Below are 20,345 nucleotides of genomic sequence, written 5' to 3'. Positions count from 1 at the left end.
CAGGAAGATTTTAAACTCTATCCTTTGACTCACTGGAAGCCAGTGTAGTGATTTCATGACTGGTGTAATGTGGTCCAGTTTCCTGGTGTTTGTAAGGACTCTGTCTGTGTGTCTGTCTATATATCTATCTATCTTTTGGTGTGGATGTAAAGCACTTTGAATTACCTTGTATTGAATTGTGCTATACAAATAAACATCTATTTATCTATCTATGAGGTCTGCTCCAACTGTCAGCTCCTTCAAATCAGGCCTAAAAACATTACTGTTTACTGAAGCGTACTCCTAAATTAAATACTTACCTGCTGGACTCTACTGCCCTTATTTTTAACAGCTTGTGCTTTTTATTATTTTACTTCTTTTTTTATCATCTTATTCATAATTTTAGATAAGATAAGATAAACCTTTAATAGTCCCACAGAGGGGAAATTTGCAGTTTACAGCAGCAAAGGGGATAGTGCAAAAACAAGAGGCATCAATAGAAAAGTAATAACACAGTAATAATAATAACACACTATAAACAGTAAACTGGTATACAATAATAATAATAATAAGAAAGATAAATAATAAGAAATACTAGTATATAAAAAGATAAGAGACGGATATTTACATAATTGCATGTTGCAGTGAGTGAAAGATATTGCACATTATTCAATCTTATTTGTTATTTACTGTCTAATTATTTCTTGCCGCTTTTAATGTCAATGTAAAGCACTTTGAATTACCTTGTGTTGAATTGTGCTATATAAATAAACTTGCCTTGCCAATCTATCTATCTATCTATCTATCTATCTATCTATCTATCTATCTATCTATCTATCTATCTATCTATCTATCTATCTATCTATCTATGTTGATGTAAAGCACTCTGAATTACCTTGTGTATAACCTGCTATACATAAACCTGCCTATCCAGTCACTAGTCCTTTACATGGATGTATTATGGTCCTTTATGAAGCGGCTCCACTACAAAGGTCCCGTTGCATTTTGGGTACAATATTCCTTAAGCGGAGCGCGCATGCGCGAAAGAAAACTCCATTATTTTTTACCTCGGAATTTGTAAGGAGAGAAAAAAAAAAACAAAAACAAAAAAACACAGTAGGATCCAGTGAACTGAGGATTACACGGGTCGTTATGGTTGTCGGACTGCACTCGGAGTTCAGCAGCGCGGAGGTCAAAGCGGCCGGATCCGTGAGTGTTGCTGGGAAACTCCAGGATCAAGTAAATTTCAGCAGTTAGCGCTGCTAACTAGCGTAGCAAAGCGGCGCAGGCAAATGAAGCGCTGGCCGCGGCTCTTTGTTATTAACCCGGGCTGTCAGGGACCTGAACTAAACCCCTATGGTTTCCCCTCTGATCCCCTCCACGTTAAAGGCGTTTATTAAAGTAAAAAACCCAAAACATTGACTTGGGCTAGTCCTGCCTGTTCTGGCTAGCTCTGCTAACTTGATTCTCCCGCGAGTCAAGACAAGACTTCACAAAACTTGGCCAAACGCACAGATATTGTCTGGGGGGAATGTTTGGGGGTTTGTGAGTGAGGTTTAGACGGGGGTCGGAGTGGCGGAGCCTGCAGGGTCGCTCCTGCAGGAGTTTTGCTGGGTGTTTTTGTGCCTGACAGCTGTCACGACCACAGAATAGTACCGACTAGCCCGGCTGCTGTCCTGGAGTCAAAGTGTGAGCGGATTTCACGGCTACAAGTCAAATTATAGAGGGTTGAATCGCTGTCTTCTTGCCACGGTTGCTGCCTTGTTGTAGTCTGAAGGGTGATTTATGGTTCCGCGTTAAATCGACGCACGTAGCCGCGTGCCCTACGCCGTACGCTCTGCGTTGGCGTAACGCGGAACCATAAATCAGCCTTGAGTTGGTTGTTGCAGAGGCGACTGCTCGCAGAAGCTACGGGCCTCTGCAAACACACCCTCCTGCTTCAGAGTAGGGCTGCCAACCAGTCCCTGCTGGAAAAACGGAATCGTCCCGTATTTATAAACTAAAGTACGTGTCCCGTGCTGAGCTGAAAAGGGACGTATTACTGTGAGAGTCAAAAAATAGTCATGAAATGCCAATGGAAAATGGCATTGAGGAGTTCATAAATATTTTTTTTCTCTTTTATTACAATTGTAACCTACAGTCAAGTTTTCTACAGACTTTCTGTTTGCAGTTTTTTTATTGCACTCAAAATGTGCACTATTACATAATGGATGTTCTGCTGTCTTTCTATTTTATATTAATTTATACAATTTAAAGTTAAGCAGGACAGGTTTCTGTTTAAGAAAAATACTTATTTTATTCAGTTCATTTTGTTATTTTGTATTAAAGTGAATTGCTGGATAATAATTTGTTTTCCATGTGTTCATGGCATTCAAAAATATAGAATAGAATAGAAGACTTTATTGATCTCCCAGAGGAGAAATTAAATCGTGCAGCAGCCAAACACACACATGCTCAATGGTTTATACAAAAAATGTAAATAGAATAACTAATAAATAGCTGAATAATTAAAAAAAGAGCAATATAAAATGTAGAAAAATGAGTAATGTACAAGAGAAAAAAAATAGTAAACACAAAAAAACAGTGAAAAAAAAACATGATATGCATCTAATTCAATTCAGGTTCGAGTCAAATAGTTAAAAAATCGTTTCACTCACAAAAAAAGGGGCTAAAAAAAATCGGGTTGCTGAGATGTCCCTTATTTATTTTTCAGGGAGTTGGCAACCCTACTTCAAAGTAACCACAGTTTACCCTGAGATGCTGTTCTATCGGGGAGAGTTGTGCATCTGAGGTTTGCTTTTCAAGCGTGGTCGTATGAGATCAGTTGCAGGAAACGTTTATTGCGCTAGTCGTGTAATGTACTCCCTCCCTGTGAGATTACATAACCCACCTCCACCTTTCTTTGCAGGCTCTTGGTCAATGCCTAAGCCTCAACTCTGATGTGATCTAAGCACATTAACCTGTTGGAGCCATCCTGAAAGTTGAGGGTCGTGGAGGACTGTGGGAGAAATTCCAGGTGTTTGGACAAGTCAGGTTTTTCTGGCAGTCTGTGTGCTTCTATCCCACCAGCATGTGCATTGGAAAGTATATACCCTAGCCAAAAAAAGATCCTGGCTTCCCAAAGATGACAAGGTAATGACAAAATGTTCCTTTTTATTCCTTTTAAAAATATTTCCTTGAAACCAAAAATAAATCTTTACTTTTGCCATGGCCACACCCACCCAGTGATACACACACTGGTTTAAACTATGCTGACATTTGGTCTAATCTTGAATAGTAAGAAGCACACGCATGGGAAAAGTAAATGTTTTACACTGTGTCTGACTGTTAAATGTAATTAATTTACAGTCCTTCCTTTTTGTTTTTTTTTATGATACAGTTATACCTAAACTGATTTAAGCATAAATATCTTATTTTAATATATGTATTTACAGTGTGGTTTGATTAATGCTCTGACTTATTCATGTTTGATTAAAACATTAACAATCCAGAAGAAATCCAGAAGAAATATTAATTATCCTATAGACTTAAATGAACAACTTTTTTTCCTTCTCTTCCATGTATTTGCTTGTGTTTATTTAATTTGTGACTCTCACTGAAGTTCACCAAACTATACATCCAGCGACTTGCTGTTGCATAAAAATAAACAGAATTAAATATAAACTTGAATTGGCTCTCTTTTAAGCCTTCTAACAAGCCTGAGGGTCATGAAACTGACCAAAGTGTCGGTGTCAAAAAAATGAAATTGAAATATGATATGACACTACTGAAATCTAACTTTGAATGCACTCCTTCTGTGATCCGTATTTAGTGCATAATGTCAAAATGTTGAAAATCGAGTGGAGATCCTTTTTCCAAATAGAGTGCAATTTTAGTTTACTTTTCAAACGTTATATGCTTATAAAGAAATACCTTACACTTGACCAACCAAATCTTTACAAGGAATTATTTTTCTGCTCTCTCCTATTTTTTCAGTCAAGTAAAGGAGAAAATTATGTTTGTTTTTTTTTACCGTTTTGATGGATAAAATTTGTTGACATTTTGCTACTATTTTAAGTTGCTGGCAGGCCACAGCAACAAAATGATGGGAGGCAGTGAGACTGTCAGCGGGGACAAGGATGGGGTCCACACCGCTGCAATACACGTTCCCATCGGCTGGCAGAGAAAAGTGGAGGGAGGGCAGGTGATCTATGTCAGGTGTGTTGGTTCACTCCAAAAAGAAACACACAAAGACTTATTGCAACATTTGGTCAACAGATTTTTTTTTTTTTTTTTTTTTTTTTTTTTACGATTTGTAGATATTTTCAAGCTATATGCTTTTTTTTAACTCCATACTTGGCATTAAAAAAACTGCTGTCTGACTTTATGTCTTTTTTTTTATGTATCCACCTTATTTGTGCCCTTTTATTTTCCCTTGAGCTTTCTTCATTCATTGCTGGTAAAATACAGTCCAGAGTATTAGTAATATTTTGTTTTGCATTTTATACCCATTTAATAACTTCTTATAAACAAAGCATTGTTTTTTTCCTTTTTTATTTTATTATAGTTTTGAAGCCTCACATTTTAAATTAACTAATTAAATGTTTTTTGGGAATAAGCAGCAATGGACTTAAAATGATAATATAAATATAATACTTTAAAGTAACTGTTTTAAGTCAAACCTAATAAGCAAAACAGTGACCAGAAATTGAAATATTTTTTTATTATGAAGATTTTGCATATCTTTGGCTTTTATCAAAAGTAGTTTGACAGGAAGAGAGAGGGGTGAAAGATGAGCAGCAAAGGTTCCCAGCCCAGCTGCACAAGGACGGTAGCCTCCATTCATGGTTTCAACCATGTGAACTATTTGGCACCCCAAAATTCAAGTAATCTTTGAAGGACTATAATAAATTATATATACAAATTGTTATCTCCACAAATATTCAGTGGGCAGAATTGTTGCAGAATCCACTTATTACCAAACTTGTAGTGTGATATTTTATTCATTTTTTCTCATGTTATATACATTTTTAGTTCAATGTATTTTTATTTTTTTGTGCCAGGACACAACAAATGTTCTATCAAGGCATTTTACACAGAAAATAAACTGATTTATTCTTTTTTTTATTTAAATGACTTAATAATTTATACAGGCTTAAAGACAAAACACAAAAAAGTGCAACCCAACATCTCTCTATGTGCATTTATGTGCAGCCTTTTAGAAGCCTTGTTATGCCCCAGTCAATTCGTGGAATTAAAAATCTCCCTACCCTCTCCCTATAGTCCCAGTGGCACTGCCCTGTCCACTCTGGACCAGGTCAAGACCTATCTGCTGACTGATGGTACCTGCAAATGTGGTCTGGAATGCCCACTCATCATTCATAAGGTATGATATCTCCCACACAGTCATACTATATTTGTGTTGACACACAGGGGTAGTAGTAGTCCCACTGTTAGGGCCTCAAACGTATTTGTGTCTATATTTGGAATTATGTTTACTTTTTTGTTACTGTATGTAAGGCAGAATTTATCTGTTTCTCAATATCCGTATGAACTGCTATTCTGCTCTTTGTGCTGCCATTCAGTAGTCGAATGGGCTGACAATCCCTTTCTTCTGTGTGAGTACAAGTGACGGACAATATAAGATCGCCAGATTTTTCTTTTGGTGTGTGTTTTGCTTTTTCTTTTCTTTTTTTTTTTCTGTTGGTTGAAAAAAAAATGCAAAAAGGGATCTGAAAAGCACTAAACTCACTGACAGAAACACTCAGCTGGTAACAGTGTAGCCCAACAAGGCTTCATTCAACACACGTTCATCATTTTATTTGTTATTTTTGTGCATTTAAAGTGGAAGGACATAAGTCATAAGTCAGCATTTGTGTGATAGGAAGAAAGTGTGATTGAATTAAGTATATTCACATCGATCTACATTTTAAAAACTGTTAATATTTTGAATAATAAAAACATGAATGGGTCACAACATATGTGGTTGGCTGTTAATCTACCTAGACGTCCTACCCAAGTCCTAATGTTGTGTTAGAAAACTTTGAGGTAACGACTTTCTATAAGTGGGTGGGTTTTGACTTTGGGTGGACTTTGAACCAGGAATACTCCAATCAGCCAAAATATTAAAACCACCACCTTATTTTGCACATCTCAGACAATCAGAAAAACTGGCAGGCAGCTCTTCTTGCTCGGGCGAAGTGAGAAGAGGTTATTATTTTGAATCACGTTGCATCGTAGCACAAGCTATTTTTGGGATGGTGTCACATCATCATGACCACCAGCAAATCAGGATTGGCGTAATGAGATAAATGCTACTGAGTAATACGCGAGGGGCACATCTCCCATAGTGAGACATCGAAACGAATGCTATGAATGAACTGTGGCTCATTGGAGTGAAGATGAGGCATCTGAAGGCTGCCGGCTCCTTTTTCTTTCCTAACTTAAAGGGGACCTATTATGGCATCTAATACCTATTGTAAACAGCCGTAAATGTCTTAAAAACAAGCTTTTGATTGTTTTTGCTAAATACATTAGAAATTCAGCCTCTGAGCCATGTCTTCAGCATCCCATTCTCTAACCTCATTATCTATGTGGGATTCTGAGTGGGCGGGGAGGCTATGATAATGAGGCACTGTGCTGATTGGCTGCCTGAATGACGCGATACACCGCTACGAAAAAAGGGCAGAAGCTCTGGCCGGCGGAGTTACAGTAGTTATGGGCGTGGTTTCACGCATCGGAGGTCAACCTCTGTAAATCGCTTCGTCGTTACGTAACGAAAGGGAGCAGAATCTGAACGGCTCGTAGAAGCCACATCACACTGAATGGCTCATCCGGGCGGCTGTACAGACACTGCAGAATTTGGTTGCTTTCCTCCTTCTCTGAGTTGGCTGGCTGAGGGGAGACCACTTTATATATGCTAAAGCAAGAGAAAACATGTTTTTCATAATTGGTCCCCTTTAACTTTTCATCTCATTCTGACCACATAATAAAACCACTACTATTTCTTTAATTCACTGTCAACAAATTCCATGCTAACTTACAAATATGAACTTATTCCTATATGCTTAACTAACAAACTTGGCAAGGACCTTTAATCTTGTTTAGACTCACTTGACATATCTGGTAGGTTTTTCCCCTCAGCTTTAGTTAAATATTATGCATATTCTCTCTGAATTCTGTCTTGGCTTCTTTCATCTTGTATTATGCAGGTTTTCAACTTCAGCATGGGGGTGAAAGTGGAACAGCACAGCCAGCCATTAGGTAAACCAGAGCAGGATATGACCAAACTGTGCAATCACCGAAGGAAAGTGGTGGCAATGGCCGCTCTTTGTCGGAGTATGCAGGCTTCACAGCTTCCGTTTGCCAACTTTCATCATCCAGGTAAACCTTAGAGCATAGAGACACACTAGAGATAGGACAACCTACTACTAAAATGATAGAAATGATCAGACAAATTCTTAAATTAATCAAAAATGAGTGATTTGATCTTAAAGTTGAATATTTTAAGTTCAGCTGTACGTTTTTTTCCTTGTTAAGGAAACCAAATAAATATATCCTTAAATATTTATCCCCTCTTTTCAAAAAAACCTTAAAATTATATGTTGTTCCTGGCCAGCAGAAAAAGAAGAGAGGAAATGCACTTCTTTTATTTATAAGACATTTTCCACAAAGATATTAAGTAGCCAGCCAATAATACTAGTGTATAATATAATAATTACCATTGCCATTTAAATTCACTGCAATTGATTTCTAAATCTAAAAGCCTTTTTATTAATGTAGAAAAATGAAGTAACAAGATGTGTGTGTATGTCTCAAATTTGCAGATGTGAGACAAAGGGACGGCCGAGATCCAAATCTAGAACCTGCAGAATGCAAAGAGGAGGACCGTGGAATTTGTTATCCAAAACTTCATCCAGTGCCAGCTCGACTCCACAATAACCTCCACCCAAACCCCTGTGCCAGCCCCAAATCCTCCCACCAATTTATTTATCCTTACAATGGTTCCTCTCCTATACTTCATACAGCTACCAACTCCCACCGTCACCAAGATGATTTAAAAAGACTCCACAATCCATCTCTCTCAGCATCTTCCAATTCTTTCTCCAACTCCTCGTTTTCAGCTCACAGCACTGCTCAAAGGTCCCCCCGCACCACCACACCTCAGAACATGAGTCAAAGTCAAAGAACTCCGGAGACACCTAGCTCTCCTCGACTAGGTTCCCTTTCATCACCCCCTTCCTCTTCCCCTATGACCCTTGGAGGAGTAAGAGGAGCACAGACTCATACTCATCACCCTCATCCTGTCATTGTGGGAGCTCCTCCCCTGTCTCCATCTCTCTCCCTCTCTCCTTTGGTCCACAACTTATGTGCTTCTCCTAACCAGCGGTCCCGCCACCCCTCAGCCTCACCTTCCTCTCTGTCTGAACAGAGAGGAAGCTCAACAACAGCAGAAGGAGGAGGTTTGATGGGAAATAACGCACGTCAGAGGAGGAAGTCCTCCTCCTCTTCTCCACACTCCCCAGTCCCGAGTTGCTCCCCAAACTCCATCTCCCATTTTTCCAAATACAAGCTTGAAGACATCCTGGAACAGTTTAAGAACTCAGGCAGCAGCAGTTCTAATAATCACCATTTCCTAAACCCTACCAACCCTCCCTTACTTATCAACCAAAGTAGTAGTAATCATGTTGTGTCCTCAAAGCCCTCAAAGAACATCATGCTTCCAACTACCAAGGCAGGACCACCAGGATTTGGGTTGAACTCTGCAGGGCCCTCGAGTTTACCGCTAGGCCCAATGCCGAATCATAATTATAACCATCAAGGCAAGGTGTCACAAGCTTCTTTCCCTGCTAGTAGCCTGCTCTCAGCAGCGGCCAAGGCTCAGCTGGCCACCCAGATAAGCCAAGGCCAGAGCTCAAACACGGCCAACCACCCAGGGTGCTTGTCCTCTCCTGTGGATGTCATCAAGGAGACGCAGCAACAACAAAAGGTAACAAACAGCACTTTATACAACAGCCACTCCCCCTCTTCCATTGCTTCTGCTAGAATTCCCCATCCCTCCCTTGCAGCAGCGTCTGCCGCTCTCTTCCCCTCATCCCACACTCTGGCCCACTCCCTGGCTTCTTCTTCGCCTCACCTGCCTCCCACAGCAGAACCCAGTGCATTGCACAGAAAGAGACAACGACGCTCTCCAACAGTCCTCAACATACTAAGAGACACCCAGGTGTTGGCTAATGGTTCTCAGAAGACCCCGCCGGAAGAAGCTATTTCTGCTACAGTTATCAATCTTTCATCTACTCCCTTCCCTTCCACCTTGCACTCCTCTACCTCAGCTGTGCCGAACCAGAGTGCTGTTACATTGGACAACCATCATCAAAATCTCCCTGGCCATATCCCTAGAATCCCTACTCCTCGACGAACGCCACCTCTTTCCAGGCCTCCTCGGACAAACGAGGCTCTGGATTTCACTACAGGCCCAACACCCACACCTCTTGGCTTGGATCCTCCGACTCAGCCTCTGTCTGCTCTGTTACACCTACTCAGTGTGCAGAATGCGCAGGCAACTGCTTCAGCTTCCAATTCCACCTTAGCTCAGTCAAGAACTGTGTTTGTAGAAGGAGGGGGACACACTAACAAACAAAGCCCCCCACAGTCACCGTCTTCTCCAGCTCCCAGTTCCAATGGAAGACACCTACAGACTCCTTCCCCATGCCAAACGGATAACACTAATCCTCTACCCTTGGTGCAACGGCCACACCCTTCCCCTCCCACCTCCTCTCATTTCACATCATCACAGTCCCAACCTTCTCCACAGTCTAGGAAAGCAAGTCTTCTACAAAGAAACTCTTCTCGTACAGTGTCACCTAAGTCAAGTTTAGCTTTCCGCAACAGCAGCAGCCCATCTCAGCCGACGCCCCTGTCTCCCACAGACAAGCATCAAATAGCTGATAATAACATTCCCACAGATGATTCTGTTTCCCAGGCATCTTTACAAGTAACCACATCACATGGTACAGTGGCGATGGAGAATGGTAGTAACAGTGCATCTGCTTCACAGGACATGAGTCATTGTCAAGGCAGCATTTCTATAGGGATACCGTCTTCGCCAAAGCCTCTTGATCTTAGCAACCCTGCCCTGGCCCTTTATCCAACATCCTCCACTGTGACCCAGGAGGAGGGCGGCGACTCCAACCACGCCACGGACGTTGAGATGTCTTCCCCAGAGAATCGTACTGCAAGTAAGGATAGCTTTCAGTGTAAAGTTAATGTTATTGTCTTTGTAACAATCCAGAACTCAGACTTTTTTCTCAGAATTCTGTTTTTTCTTTCTTCAGTGGCCCTAATCCTCTAACATATTAGTGCGATGGCAAGACATTCCATATTTTATCTAGTCATCCTAATTTAATTTGCTGATATCCATCTATTCCTGTATTTCAAACCTGCTGCAGATTCTCAAATAAGTTGGGACAGTAAAGCTTTTACTACTTTGTAATGAAGCCAATTTTTTCCCCGCAACACTTAGAAAGATGTACTGCCACTGAGTGTTAGAAAACGACGAATCATTTCACGTATATCTGAATGTTGTTATTTAGTGCCTTTCCTTCCGCAAACACGTTTTAATGTGTGCAACATTGCAGGGTCTTTCCTAGAAAGTATGTAATCTATAAGGCAGCATATGATGCTTTGAAATATCATTGGATTTTTCTACATTAATGCTGGTATTTGATAAGCATAAAGCACCTTTGCCTTGCCAAGGGCATTAATACAACCCCCTACCATCACAGACGTGTTGTTTTTCTCTCTTTGCACACGGCATCCTATTCTTCTGAAACAGATGAGTTGAATCCTGATTTGTCTGACCACAATATAGTTTGTTTCCAATGTATCCTGGATGTGTACAAGCCCAAAGCATTTTATGCCAAGGTTAACACATGGGACATTTTTGAATGTAGCTCCTTATTGTTATGTTTGAAAAAAGTTCCCCAAAGTAATCCCCTTGCCTAAGTGGTTATATCAGTTACATCCGCTTTTTGATGGATAACTGGTCCTAATTCAGGTCTGTCTCATGGATCAGAGGTCACACGGATCCATCTTAGGCTTGGATCCTTTCCCTTTACAAGCTGAATTTTGTTTTTTGAAAGCTTCAATTACTTTTTCATAAACTTTAGATTGATTTACTTATCTTTACTCCTTAAAGATTCACCTTCTTGTGGATACTTCTTTAGAACCAAATCTTAATTACAATCACTTGTTGATGTAACCAGATCTTTTTTTTTTCTTTGTCTAAGGTATGAAATGCAGAAGGGGATAGATACAATAGCTCAGGTTCACACTGTCTTTTTTTCATGTTGCATGCCAATCCTGCTTTTATTATTGGAGTTTTAAAATGGAATTTAAACTGAACTAACTTGATTAGTGGTTGTCAAATCAAGTTTCTTACATAGGAACTCAATTTCCTCCTTAAAACCTTATTAATGTGTGCCATGTTAGCAACAAACTCTGAAGATTGTTCAGGGCAAAGGGCCTAGATTTCTTTCTCATTGTTGCTTTCTGTATTGGTGTTGTGCTACAACAGGATGTTTTTGATACGTTAGTCTCTTGTGGATTGAATACGCTTTTGTTAGTGCTCAGTGCTCCGTGTTGCTCTAAAGTCAACAATACAGTCATGTTCTCACAATTCACACCATCAAATTCAGAATCTCTGTAAAATATTTATGTATTGACATGTGTTTTTTTGAACAGACGTAAATTATTCATATCTTTCCACAGGAACGGAGGACCCTGGATATTTACACCCAAAGGCCTCCACATTGACAAAACCTCCAGCAGCCACTAGTCCCACATTCAATATGCCATCACGCCATGAAGAGAATCACAGGCCTCCTTCACCATCAGCTGTGGGAGACACGCCTGCTCCCTTACCTCTGGCAGAGGCCTTCCCCTTTATGAATCAAGAGCAGCTGCTTCAGCTGCTGTCATCTACAGGAGGCCTACCATCTCTCTTGGACCCCACAGTCCTGGCTTCATTGCCCCTCGGGGGGCTGTGGATGGGAGGGCAACATCCACACATACCTACCGCTTCTGTTAACTCGCAACCACCACAGAATCTCGAGGAGCAGCACCACTCAGAGCAGCAACAGTTATTGATACAAGACACACAGCAGCATAACCAGGATCAGCAACAGAAGCATCAGCATATGAACAGCAGTCCTCTATTTCCCCTGATGCCCTTGTTGAGTGGTGCAACTCAAGGGGAGCTACCACTGAACCTCCTGAGTTTGCTAAATCCTCTCCCGGGCTCAGGCCCCTCTGCAGGACAGGAACCTGATTTAACAGAGAAACCTAGTCTTCAGGCTCTGCTTATGGCCTCTGTGTTAGTTGGACAACAGCAGAGCTCTTTGTTACCTCTGTCTGCACTTGGTCAGTTGAGTCAGGTGAACCTGGAAGTTCCTATCCAGCAGTCACAGCAGATGTCCACCACTTTGGAGGGCCTTACTCTGGATAAAGCCTCTGGCCTCCTAGATCCGTCCACTCTTACAGGCACTGGGCTCTTAGAACTCACCCAGAGCCTTTTTCCAATTACTGCAGGAACGGAGGGCCCCGTCCAAGCCCTGCAGTCTCTGCTCCTTCCCGCTACTCTTTCTCCCCCCCCTGCAGCCTTCCTGCCCCTCAGCCCTGCCTTGCTCACTACTGCCCTGAGCTCTGCTGAGCTCCACCCTCCTCACAGCACCCAATTAGCTCCTGCACAGCAAACCCAACATACCCAACCTCAGGTAGGCTCCCTATATTCTACACCTTTTTCCTCTCAAGTCATCCTCATTTCCTTACAATAACCTATGATTTCATTTCCTCTATTCCATTGTTTTTTCAACGCCAGTAGTTCAACTTCCTCAAAAACTCATTGGTTGTTTTTCTTTACTTTTACATAGGTTTCACCTAAAATAATTTCAGCAGAACTGTCCTGGAATATTATTTCACATTGTTTTAGAGGCCAAATCCAAATCAATTTAAATAGTCTATGCATACTAGGGATGGGCGGTATGGACTAAAAAATGTATCATGATAATTTCTGGCATTTATCCTGATAACGATAAAAATGACGATAAAAAAAAAAATACCAATTCAACTCCACCTTTGTAACTATAAATCTATCACCACATTTAGTCTTTGGAGCCCCCAAATCACTGCTCTAAAAGATACTAAATGCTACTAAACTACACCACTTACATTGAATTAATAAAAACCAATTAAATGAGTTACACCTGTACTGCAAAACTGTAATGACTCAGATCCGCCATGTTTGTTACATAAAAACATGATCAACGGGAATTTATTCTCTTTCTTTCTTTCTTTCTTTCTTTCTTTCTTTCTTTCTTTCTTTCTTTCTTTCTTTCTTTCTTTCTTTCTTTCTTTCTTTCTTTCTTTCTTTCTTTCTTTCTTTCTTTCTTTCTTTCTTTCTTTCTTTCTTTCTTTCTTTCTTTCTTTCTTTCTTTCTTTCTTTCTTTCTTTCTTTCTTCCTTTCTTCCTTTCTTCCTTTCTTCCTTCCTTCCTTCCTTCCTTCCTTAACGTACGTTGTGCGTGGATTTAACACAGAACCATAAATCAGCTTTACACAAAAACGTCATCAACGGGAATTTATCGTTGGGGAATTTTTTTGACGGTATATCGTGAACGGTAAAATATCGCCCATTCCTAATGCATACAAATAAACACATGAGCATTATCATAATGATAATTGGATGTGGTAAGAGTCTATAGACTATGTAGGGCAGCTGGTAAAAACATATGATCATTGATCACTCGTGGTATCTGTGTATGATATTATGAGGTTCCCACTTTTTCATAAGAGCTTAAATCTAAGATCCCTCTGTTTTTCTACTCCACTTGTCTTTGTTGTCTATGTTATAATTATTTTGCCAGAAACTTTAAAACCCCCTCATCGACTCTGCACTGTTTTTCAGGTAACCACTGATGCTGGTGACACGCTCATCCCTGTGTCTCTCCAAGGCAAGGACAATCCCATCCTCCAACAGTTACTGCCCACGTTGCTTAACCCTGCCTTATTAGGTGAGTTGTTGGGAATCATTTTCCCTAAGGTTCCTTTTATTAGGAAGAAAGTATGTGTTTGTTTATAGTTTTACAGTGGGCGTTAAGCCATTGTATCTGTGTTTTTGTGATCTGGGTCTTTATAGGAGATATTCCTGGTATCACAGGCCTCCATAACATGGTTGGGATTGGAGCGGGTTCCATTTTACTATCCCCTGTCCAGGCTTCTGCTTTGGGCCTGTCTCTACTGCAAGGTCCAGATGGGGTCATCAACTTACTCAACAACATACAGGTACACTGTTGGGATTAATTGAACATAATGTACACTGACCAGTCATAACATTATGACTGCCTGCTTATTACTAAACATCTCTACCTTGTACTCGCAACACATCTGTGACAAGTCAGACCGGAACAACATACATGTGATTGTGTCCTTGACCCTGTTTGATACTGGTCTGTAGATTGGGATTGATTCTGACAGTTGCCTTTAGGTCCCATCAGAGTTCAGAGGAGTTTTGAGACCAAATGAACACATCAGACTCTTTGTGTTCATTGAGCAGTTACTATAAAATTAGTAGGGCTGGGTATCGATTCAAATGTCAAGAATCGATTCGATTCCGATTCTTAATATTCAGAATCGATTATCATGATCCGATTCGATCTGATTCGATATTGATTTGGCTTAGTGTTATTTAAAATGTTTTTTGAGCTTTTGCCTGAATTATATGACTGTAAAATAACTAGTGAAATAATAATTTCACAATAATTATTGTGAAATAAATAACTCAAACAGGCCTTTTCAATATTCAAAAAAGAAAGAAATTGCAACAGTACATGCAGTAAACAAATAATTTTAGCTTATCTAATTTATTCTGTTTTTCAGATTCATACTTTGTCAGCTTCAGCCCCGCTAGTGTTTCATCACAGTTGTTCTCTGAGACACCCTGGCAGGACTGTTGATGATCAGGAGCCCATAATTGATCAATGCCACCGATGCAGCTTCTTTTATTTAAAAGTGCTATAAAAATAAATAAAGATTATTTCATGTAGCAACACGAAGCAGGGAGTTGATCATACATGCATTTCAAATATTTGCCAAACTTGTCATTTTACTAAACTGTTCATAATATACAACTACATGGTCCACTCTGGGGAAGCACTCTCCTTTCAAAACATAAAGATTTTTTTACTCAAACGCCAGCTGGGACTTTTCTGTATGGAGTATGCATGTTCTCCCCTTTTCTGTTATTTTCTCCAGGTAGTCAAGCTTTCTCTTTTAGTCCAACGATACATGGTTTGGTGATTCAAAATTAAACGTATAGTTGAGTGTAAGAGTGCATGGTTGGTTGTCATAGTGTAGCTCTGTGATGGCCTCAGCTCCCCCAAAAAAAAAAACAAAAACCCCAAACTGAAACGGGTAAAGAAAATGTGTTCGGTACAGAAAAAAATTATTTTTCACTCTCAAATATTTATTTTGAGATCTTTGGCTGTTACTGATTTTTTTTTTTAATGTTTTTTTTCTCTCTAGCTAAACCTTGCACCACCCTCAGATGGAGAGAAGGCAGACTTATTGCAGGAAACCCAAAGTCCTGCTCCACAGGAAGACATACCAGCTAGAGAAGTTATTCCAGAAGTAGTCCCGAGTCCTGGTCCATCTTTTGTTCCATCACCTGCCCAAGAATCTACCCCACCCACTCACAGAGGATCTGAGGCCAGGCCTGTCATTGATCCCTACACTTCTTTCATGGACACCATTTATACCTCTTTCCTTCAAGTCAGTGCTAAAGAGCAGGAAGATGGGGCCCAGGTGGGGCCGTCTGACCCTACTTCACCCTTCTGTGCCTTACCACCGGTTTCTTTCCCTATGGAATGCCATACGCAGTCCACCACTGTCCCAACTTTGCCCCAGGCAAGTGCCCCGGTCTCCCTCAGCCCACGTCGTGCTTGTTCCCTCCGCAACCCAGACTTATCACGACTAAGCCTGGAAGCAGCAGCTCATTCCCCAGCACAGGGGACACCCAAACCAACAGAGGATGGGCCTACATCACCGTTACAAAGGAAACCGGTTATAGAGGGACATACACACCTGGAGCCTCCTTTGCCACCCATATACTTGGAGGAAGCAAAGACTGACTGTACTGGGCCTACGGCTATGTGTCCCTTTGTGGAGACAGGGGTTGAAAGACAGGGACATCTTTCTCATGCAGGATACCTCAGTCCGACGGGCAGATGCAGTGGGAGGCCTAATGAAGAGACAGCTGGGACATTGCTGCACACAGAACAGGGAACAGTAAGAATGCCATGTTTTATTTTGTATGATGAAGTGGGTCTCTATTAAACATCCGGCTGAAACTCCACAGTTGACTTATATCCATAACTATATCTGGAATAGGGACTGTAAAATCAGAGGATAAAGCTGAAATTTAAGTGACCGAGAAATCAATTAATCATAATTTGCTTATAATGTTATTATGATTTACATCTCCCAAGGACCAAGCGGGAGCAGCAGGAGGAGCCAGAAGAGGAAGGAAAAGGAAACAAACGTAAGTTGCTTTCTCAAAGGTCCTTTTCACAGATGTGGTCTGGGTGTCATAGCAAGCATGGATAAATAAGTAAAGTAACTTTCAGTCAAAATAAATGGCCAAAAAATGTATTGATTACACATTAATTTCAAAATGAATGTTTTTCTCAATTCAATAGGCTACAGAATGTGTTAGAAGACTTCAGAGACATGGACGCTACAGCACTAGAGGAAACCAAGGCTACAGTAAGATCCACTTCCCATGATAATCTGTTTAATTATCTGCAACACTGGTTACTGATGACTTTATTGAAACCATTACTGCTTATCCTTATCAATATTCTCTATGATTTAAAGAAAAAAACATGACAAGTAAGATTGTGAGATGTTTCAACATTTATGAAACATTACAGCCATACTGAAATATCTTACTAATGCTTTCTGTTTCATTATTGCCAATATTAAATATGATGGGAATCTGGAGAGCAGCTCTGCTCACATATGCAATACCATACTGTGTGTACTTTTACATTTGTTCAAACAACTTCTGATACACCTGCTGTTCCCCATTAATTTGTTTTCTGTACTTATTGTTAACGTACACATACTGAACTCAAATCTACATTGATTGTGTTGCTGACAGTAGTTTGCACTTATCTGTTCATATGAACTGATACCAATAGTTAAAATGTTGCCAATATCTGAAGATATTCAGATACCCAGTGTTCAGCTTGTCATTCCCTGGTGTACCTTCAGAAAATGCTGATCTAAGAATACAGATGCACTGTGTATTTAAGTTACAAATCAAGGATACAGATCTAACCTCAAAGTTGATGGTAATTACAAACATTGAAACAGATGTTAAAGCTTGTGAAGTATTTCATTTAGTACAAATGAGTCTGAATGGTGTCTTGTGTTTATGTAAATAGTAAATAAAGATCTGCCTGGATAGTTAGAATACGCTCTCTCCCAATTGCGTTTTCAACTCTCCCTCCTTCATAACCAGAGTAGGCTTCAGTACTGCCATGAGCTTGAACAGGAGCAGGCAGTCACACAAAATGTATTAATATATATATATATATATATATATATATATATATATATATATATATATATATATATTATATGAGAGAGAATTCATTTATGTTTATTTTTCAGGTTCACATTTCTAAATACAGGAAAACCACCATATTTACAGGACTTACATAGAAGTATTTCTGCTGAATGTAGGATTCTTATCTGAGAATGATGTTGCAGTTCTGACTGCAGAGGTAAAGTCAATCTAGCACTCGGGTGGTAAGTGAGGAGCCTCATGTGACTGTAGATTGTCTCTCTTTTTACAGACAGCATTCCTGAAGCCTGAGAGGTCGGTGCGTGGCAGGCGGCGACGAGGCACCAGGTCTCAGAGGCAGTGATTGGTGCACAAACTGTTCATCGACGAAAGGTGGTCAGACACCTCTCGAGACATCTCCTTCTCTCCACCTTCATCGCTACTGTTTAGAACTTTGAAAGAAAATCAACTGCACTAATACAATGCTGTTGTCATGTCAGCAATTGCTATGGCAACCACTATAAAATAAAAAAACACATGGAAAAAAAATATAGTCAGATGAATTTATTTTTAAAAAACTCAAAAAAATTGTGGATACTTTTTCACTAGGTTTTGTCTGAGGTCACAAAGTAATGTTGTCTGTACATTGTGATCAAAAATCTTTCAATTAGGTTGGTGTTAGAATTATATCAATGAAAAACAGAATAAGAAGTACTGTTTCCTTCTCACCAGTGTGTTACTGTGAGTCAGGATGAAGCCCATCTACTTGAATGATGCTCTCTGTTAAAAGTGTGTCTGGACATGTGTGCATGAGTGGGTCCCCGTTTGTGTTTGAGTGTGTTGGACAACAGTGCTGTTGCTGAGCCCCTACTTTCTAACTTTTGGTCAAATTTATTTTGTTTAAGTAAAGGCAAACTCATTTTCCTTCACTGTTGTACTTAGGAAATGGTGGTTTTATTTCAAAGAGAAGAAAGCTGTTTGCAAGGTTTTCAGAAAGGAAATAGGATAATACTTTTTCTTAAAGTGTGAAATAACCTCACATTGAGACGAGCAGAGGAGGTTATGTAGCTTATCATCTTTTTTTGGCAGTAAACATCAACCAATGATAACACAGATTATGAAAATAAGTTTTTCATTGGATATGATTCCTCATGTCTTGTAAGATGTTTCTTACTAGTAATTAGAAACATTAACTTGAAGTCTTTTTGTGCAACCTCTTAATTAATGTTATGAAACACCAGGGTCTCCAATAGAACAGTAACATCTTTAAGTGACTGACATTTTGGAAATCTATTTACATTTCACATATGTGTTATTTGTCCCTGTGAAGAATTACATGTTGCTATGTTGTGATGGAGACTTATTTAAAATAAGACCCACTCCCAACTCCCCACCCCCCAGCCACAAGATAGTCTAGGGAAAAAAGGATTTGGTTTTTTAACACTTAGAGGAACGTTAAGTTTATAGAAAGTACTGTATGTCCTTTTGGATTGGTGGAATGGATGGCTGGGCTACTTAAACACAGAGAGTGACGATCTCTTGTGAATCTGTTGAGTCAGTGTGTTACTGTGGATTTGGAGTGATATCCTCCCTCTGTCTCCTCATATCACTGTTTGAGTTTTCTTCCACTCACTGCCCTGTCCCAGGATTACTGACATCTCTAGCTGTATTTAAAATGAAAAGAAAAAAAGGAAAACTAAAAAAGAAATCAGATTATGCAATTTCTACACTTGGAAATTTGTACATATGTACAGTTAATGTGTTTGATTTTATATTGTCGGAGAGAGACAAGAGAAAATAATTGTGAATTTTTCTTGGAATTGTAATTATTTTTCTCATTCTACCCCTTTGCTTTCGATACTTATGTTTAAAAAGACAATTCAATTGTGAACTGTAGCTTTCTTTTTTATATGGAAGTCATTTTTTATTTAATATTAAACTATTTACACAAAATGTACATTGTGTTTCTTTCTGTTTTGTAAATTTGGGCTTATAAAAATTCATAGTACATCTTAATGACATTGATATTCATTTGACCCTAACACAAACTATGAATAATTTTAAACACAGTATGTATTATTTTAAATTCCAGCCCATTTGATATGTTCAGTGTGAACATTCAACCGCAGACTCCAGTGAACTAGCTCACAGTTGATCAAATTTGAATGAAATGGAATGGGATGGGTTTATAGCCTATAAATGTATTTGGTCTGCCAAGCTAAAAATTACCTTTTCTTTTATTTATATAACAAATAGGAGCTTTTATGATCCTATCTGCTGTATTTTTGAAAAAGAAATAAAAATATAGGATAGTAGATGTATTGTCAGTCTTGATATTGTGCTGCATCATCCTCTCTCATCAAACCATGTAATACACCTTCAAGGTGAGGCTTACACTCTTAAGATCAATAATCTCCACTCCCTCCCCATAATGTGACCACGTGACTTCCAATACATCCAGCCACGCATTAGAAAAGAGCTTGAATAGCTATTATGTCATTTTCCCTCCCTCCCTACATATAAAGGAAGAGTTTCCTGATTCTGCTCGAATATGACGTTGCATTGTTGGCTCTGACTTCCGCCTCATCATCGTGCTGCACATAGACATATTTACGTAGACGCCCCATCGAGTGGTCTTGCCCGCTGCTGCGATACGTCAACGCCGCCGCCATATTGGATGTGGCAAGTGCGCTGTAAACTAATACAAGTAAATTGACTTATTTTCATAAAGCGCCTTTCTACAAAGAAATTAACGTTTTACGTATC

At 39.7% G+C, this 20,345-nt stretch overlaps 1 protein-coding gene across 1 annotated transcript; it reads left to right on the top strand.

Annotated features, from left to right (window-relative positions):
• The first annotated feature begins 999 nt into the window (after positions 1-999).
• Positions 1,000-19,832, top strand: mbd6 (methyl-CpG binding domain protein 6). The gene is made up of 13 exons (XM_061736549.1): positions 1,000-1,188; positions 2,888-3,111; positions 4,037-4,176; positions 5,242-5,344; positions 7,170-7,341; positions 7,785-10,196; positions 11,728-12,731; positions 13,920-14,025; positions 14,151-14,296; positions 15,536-16,297; positions 16,498-16,550; positions 16,708-16,774; positions 17,872-19,832. Exons 3-13 carry the CDS (start codon positions 4,061-4,063, stop codon positions 17,941-17,943), a joined length of 5,013 nt encoding a protein of 1,670 aa, XP_061592533.1. The 5' UTR covers positions 1,000-1,188; positions 2,888-3,111; positions 4,037-4,060; the 3' UTR covers positions 17,944-19,832.
• Positions 19,833-20,345: the final 513 nt, after the last annotated feature.

This window comes from Cololabis saira, chromosome 12, assembly GCF_033807715.1.
Source record: "Cololabis saira isolate AMF1-May2022 chromosome 12, fColSai1.1, whole genome shotgun sequence".
Taxonomy (NCBI): domain Eukaryota; kingdom Metazoa; phylum Chordata; class Actinopteri; order Beloniformes; family Belonidae; genus Cololabis; species Cololabis saira.
Note: the sequence above shows the minus strand (reverse complement) of the source record. Positions and strands in the feature narration are given on the sequence as shown.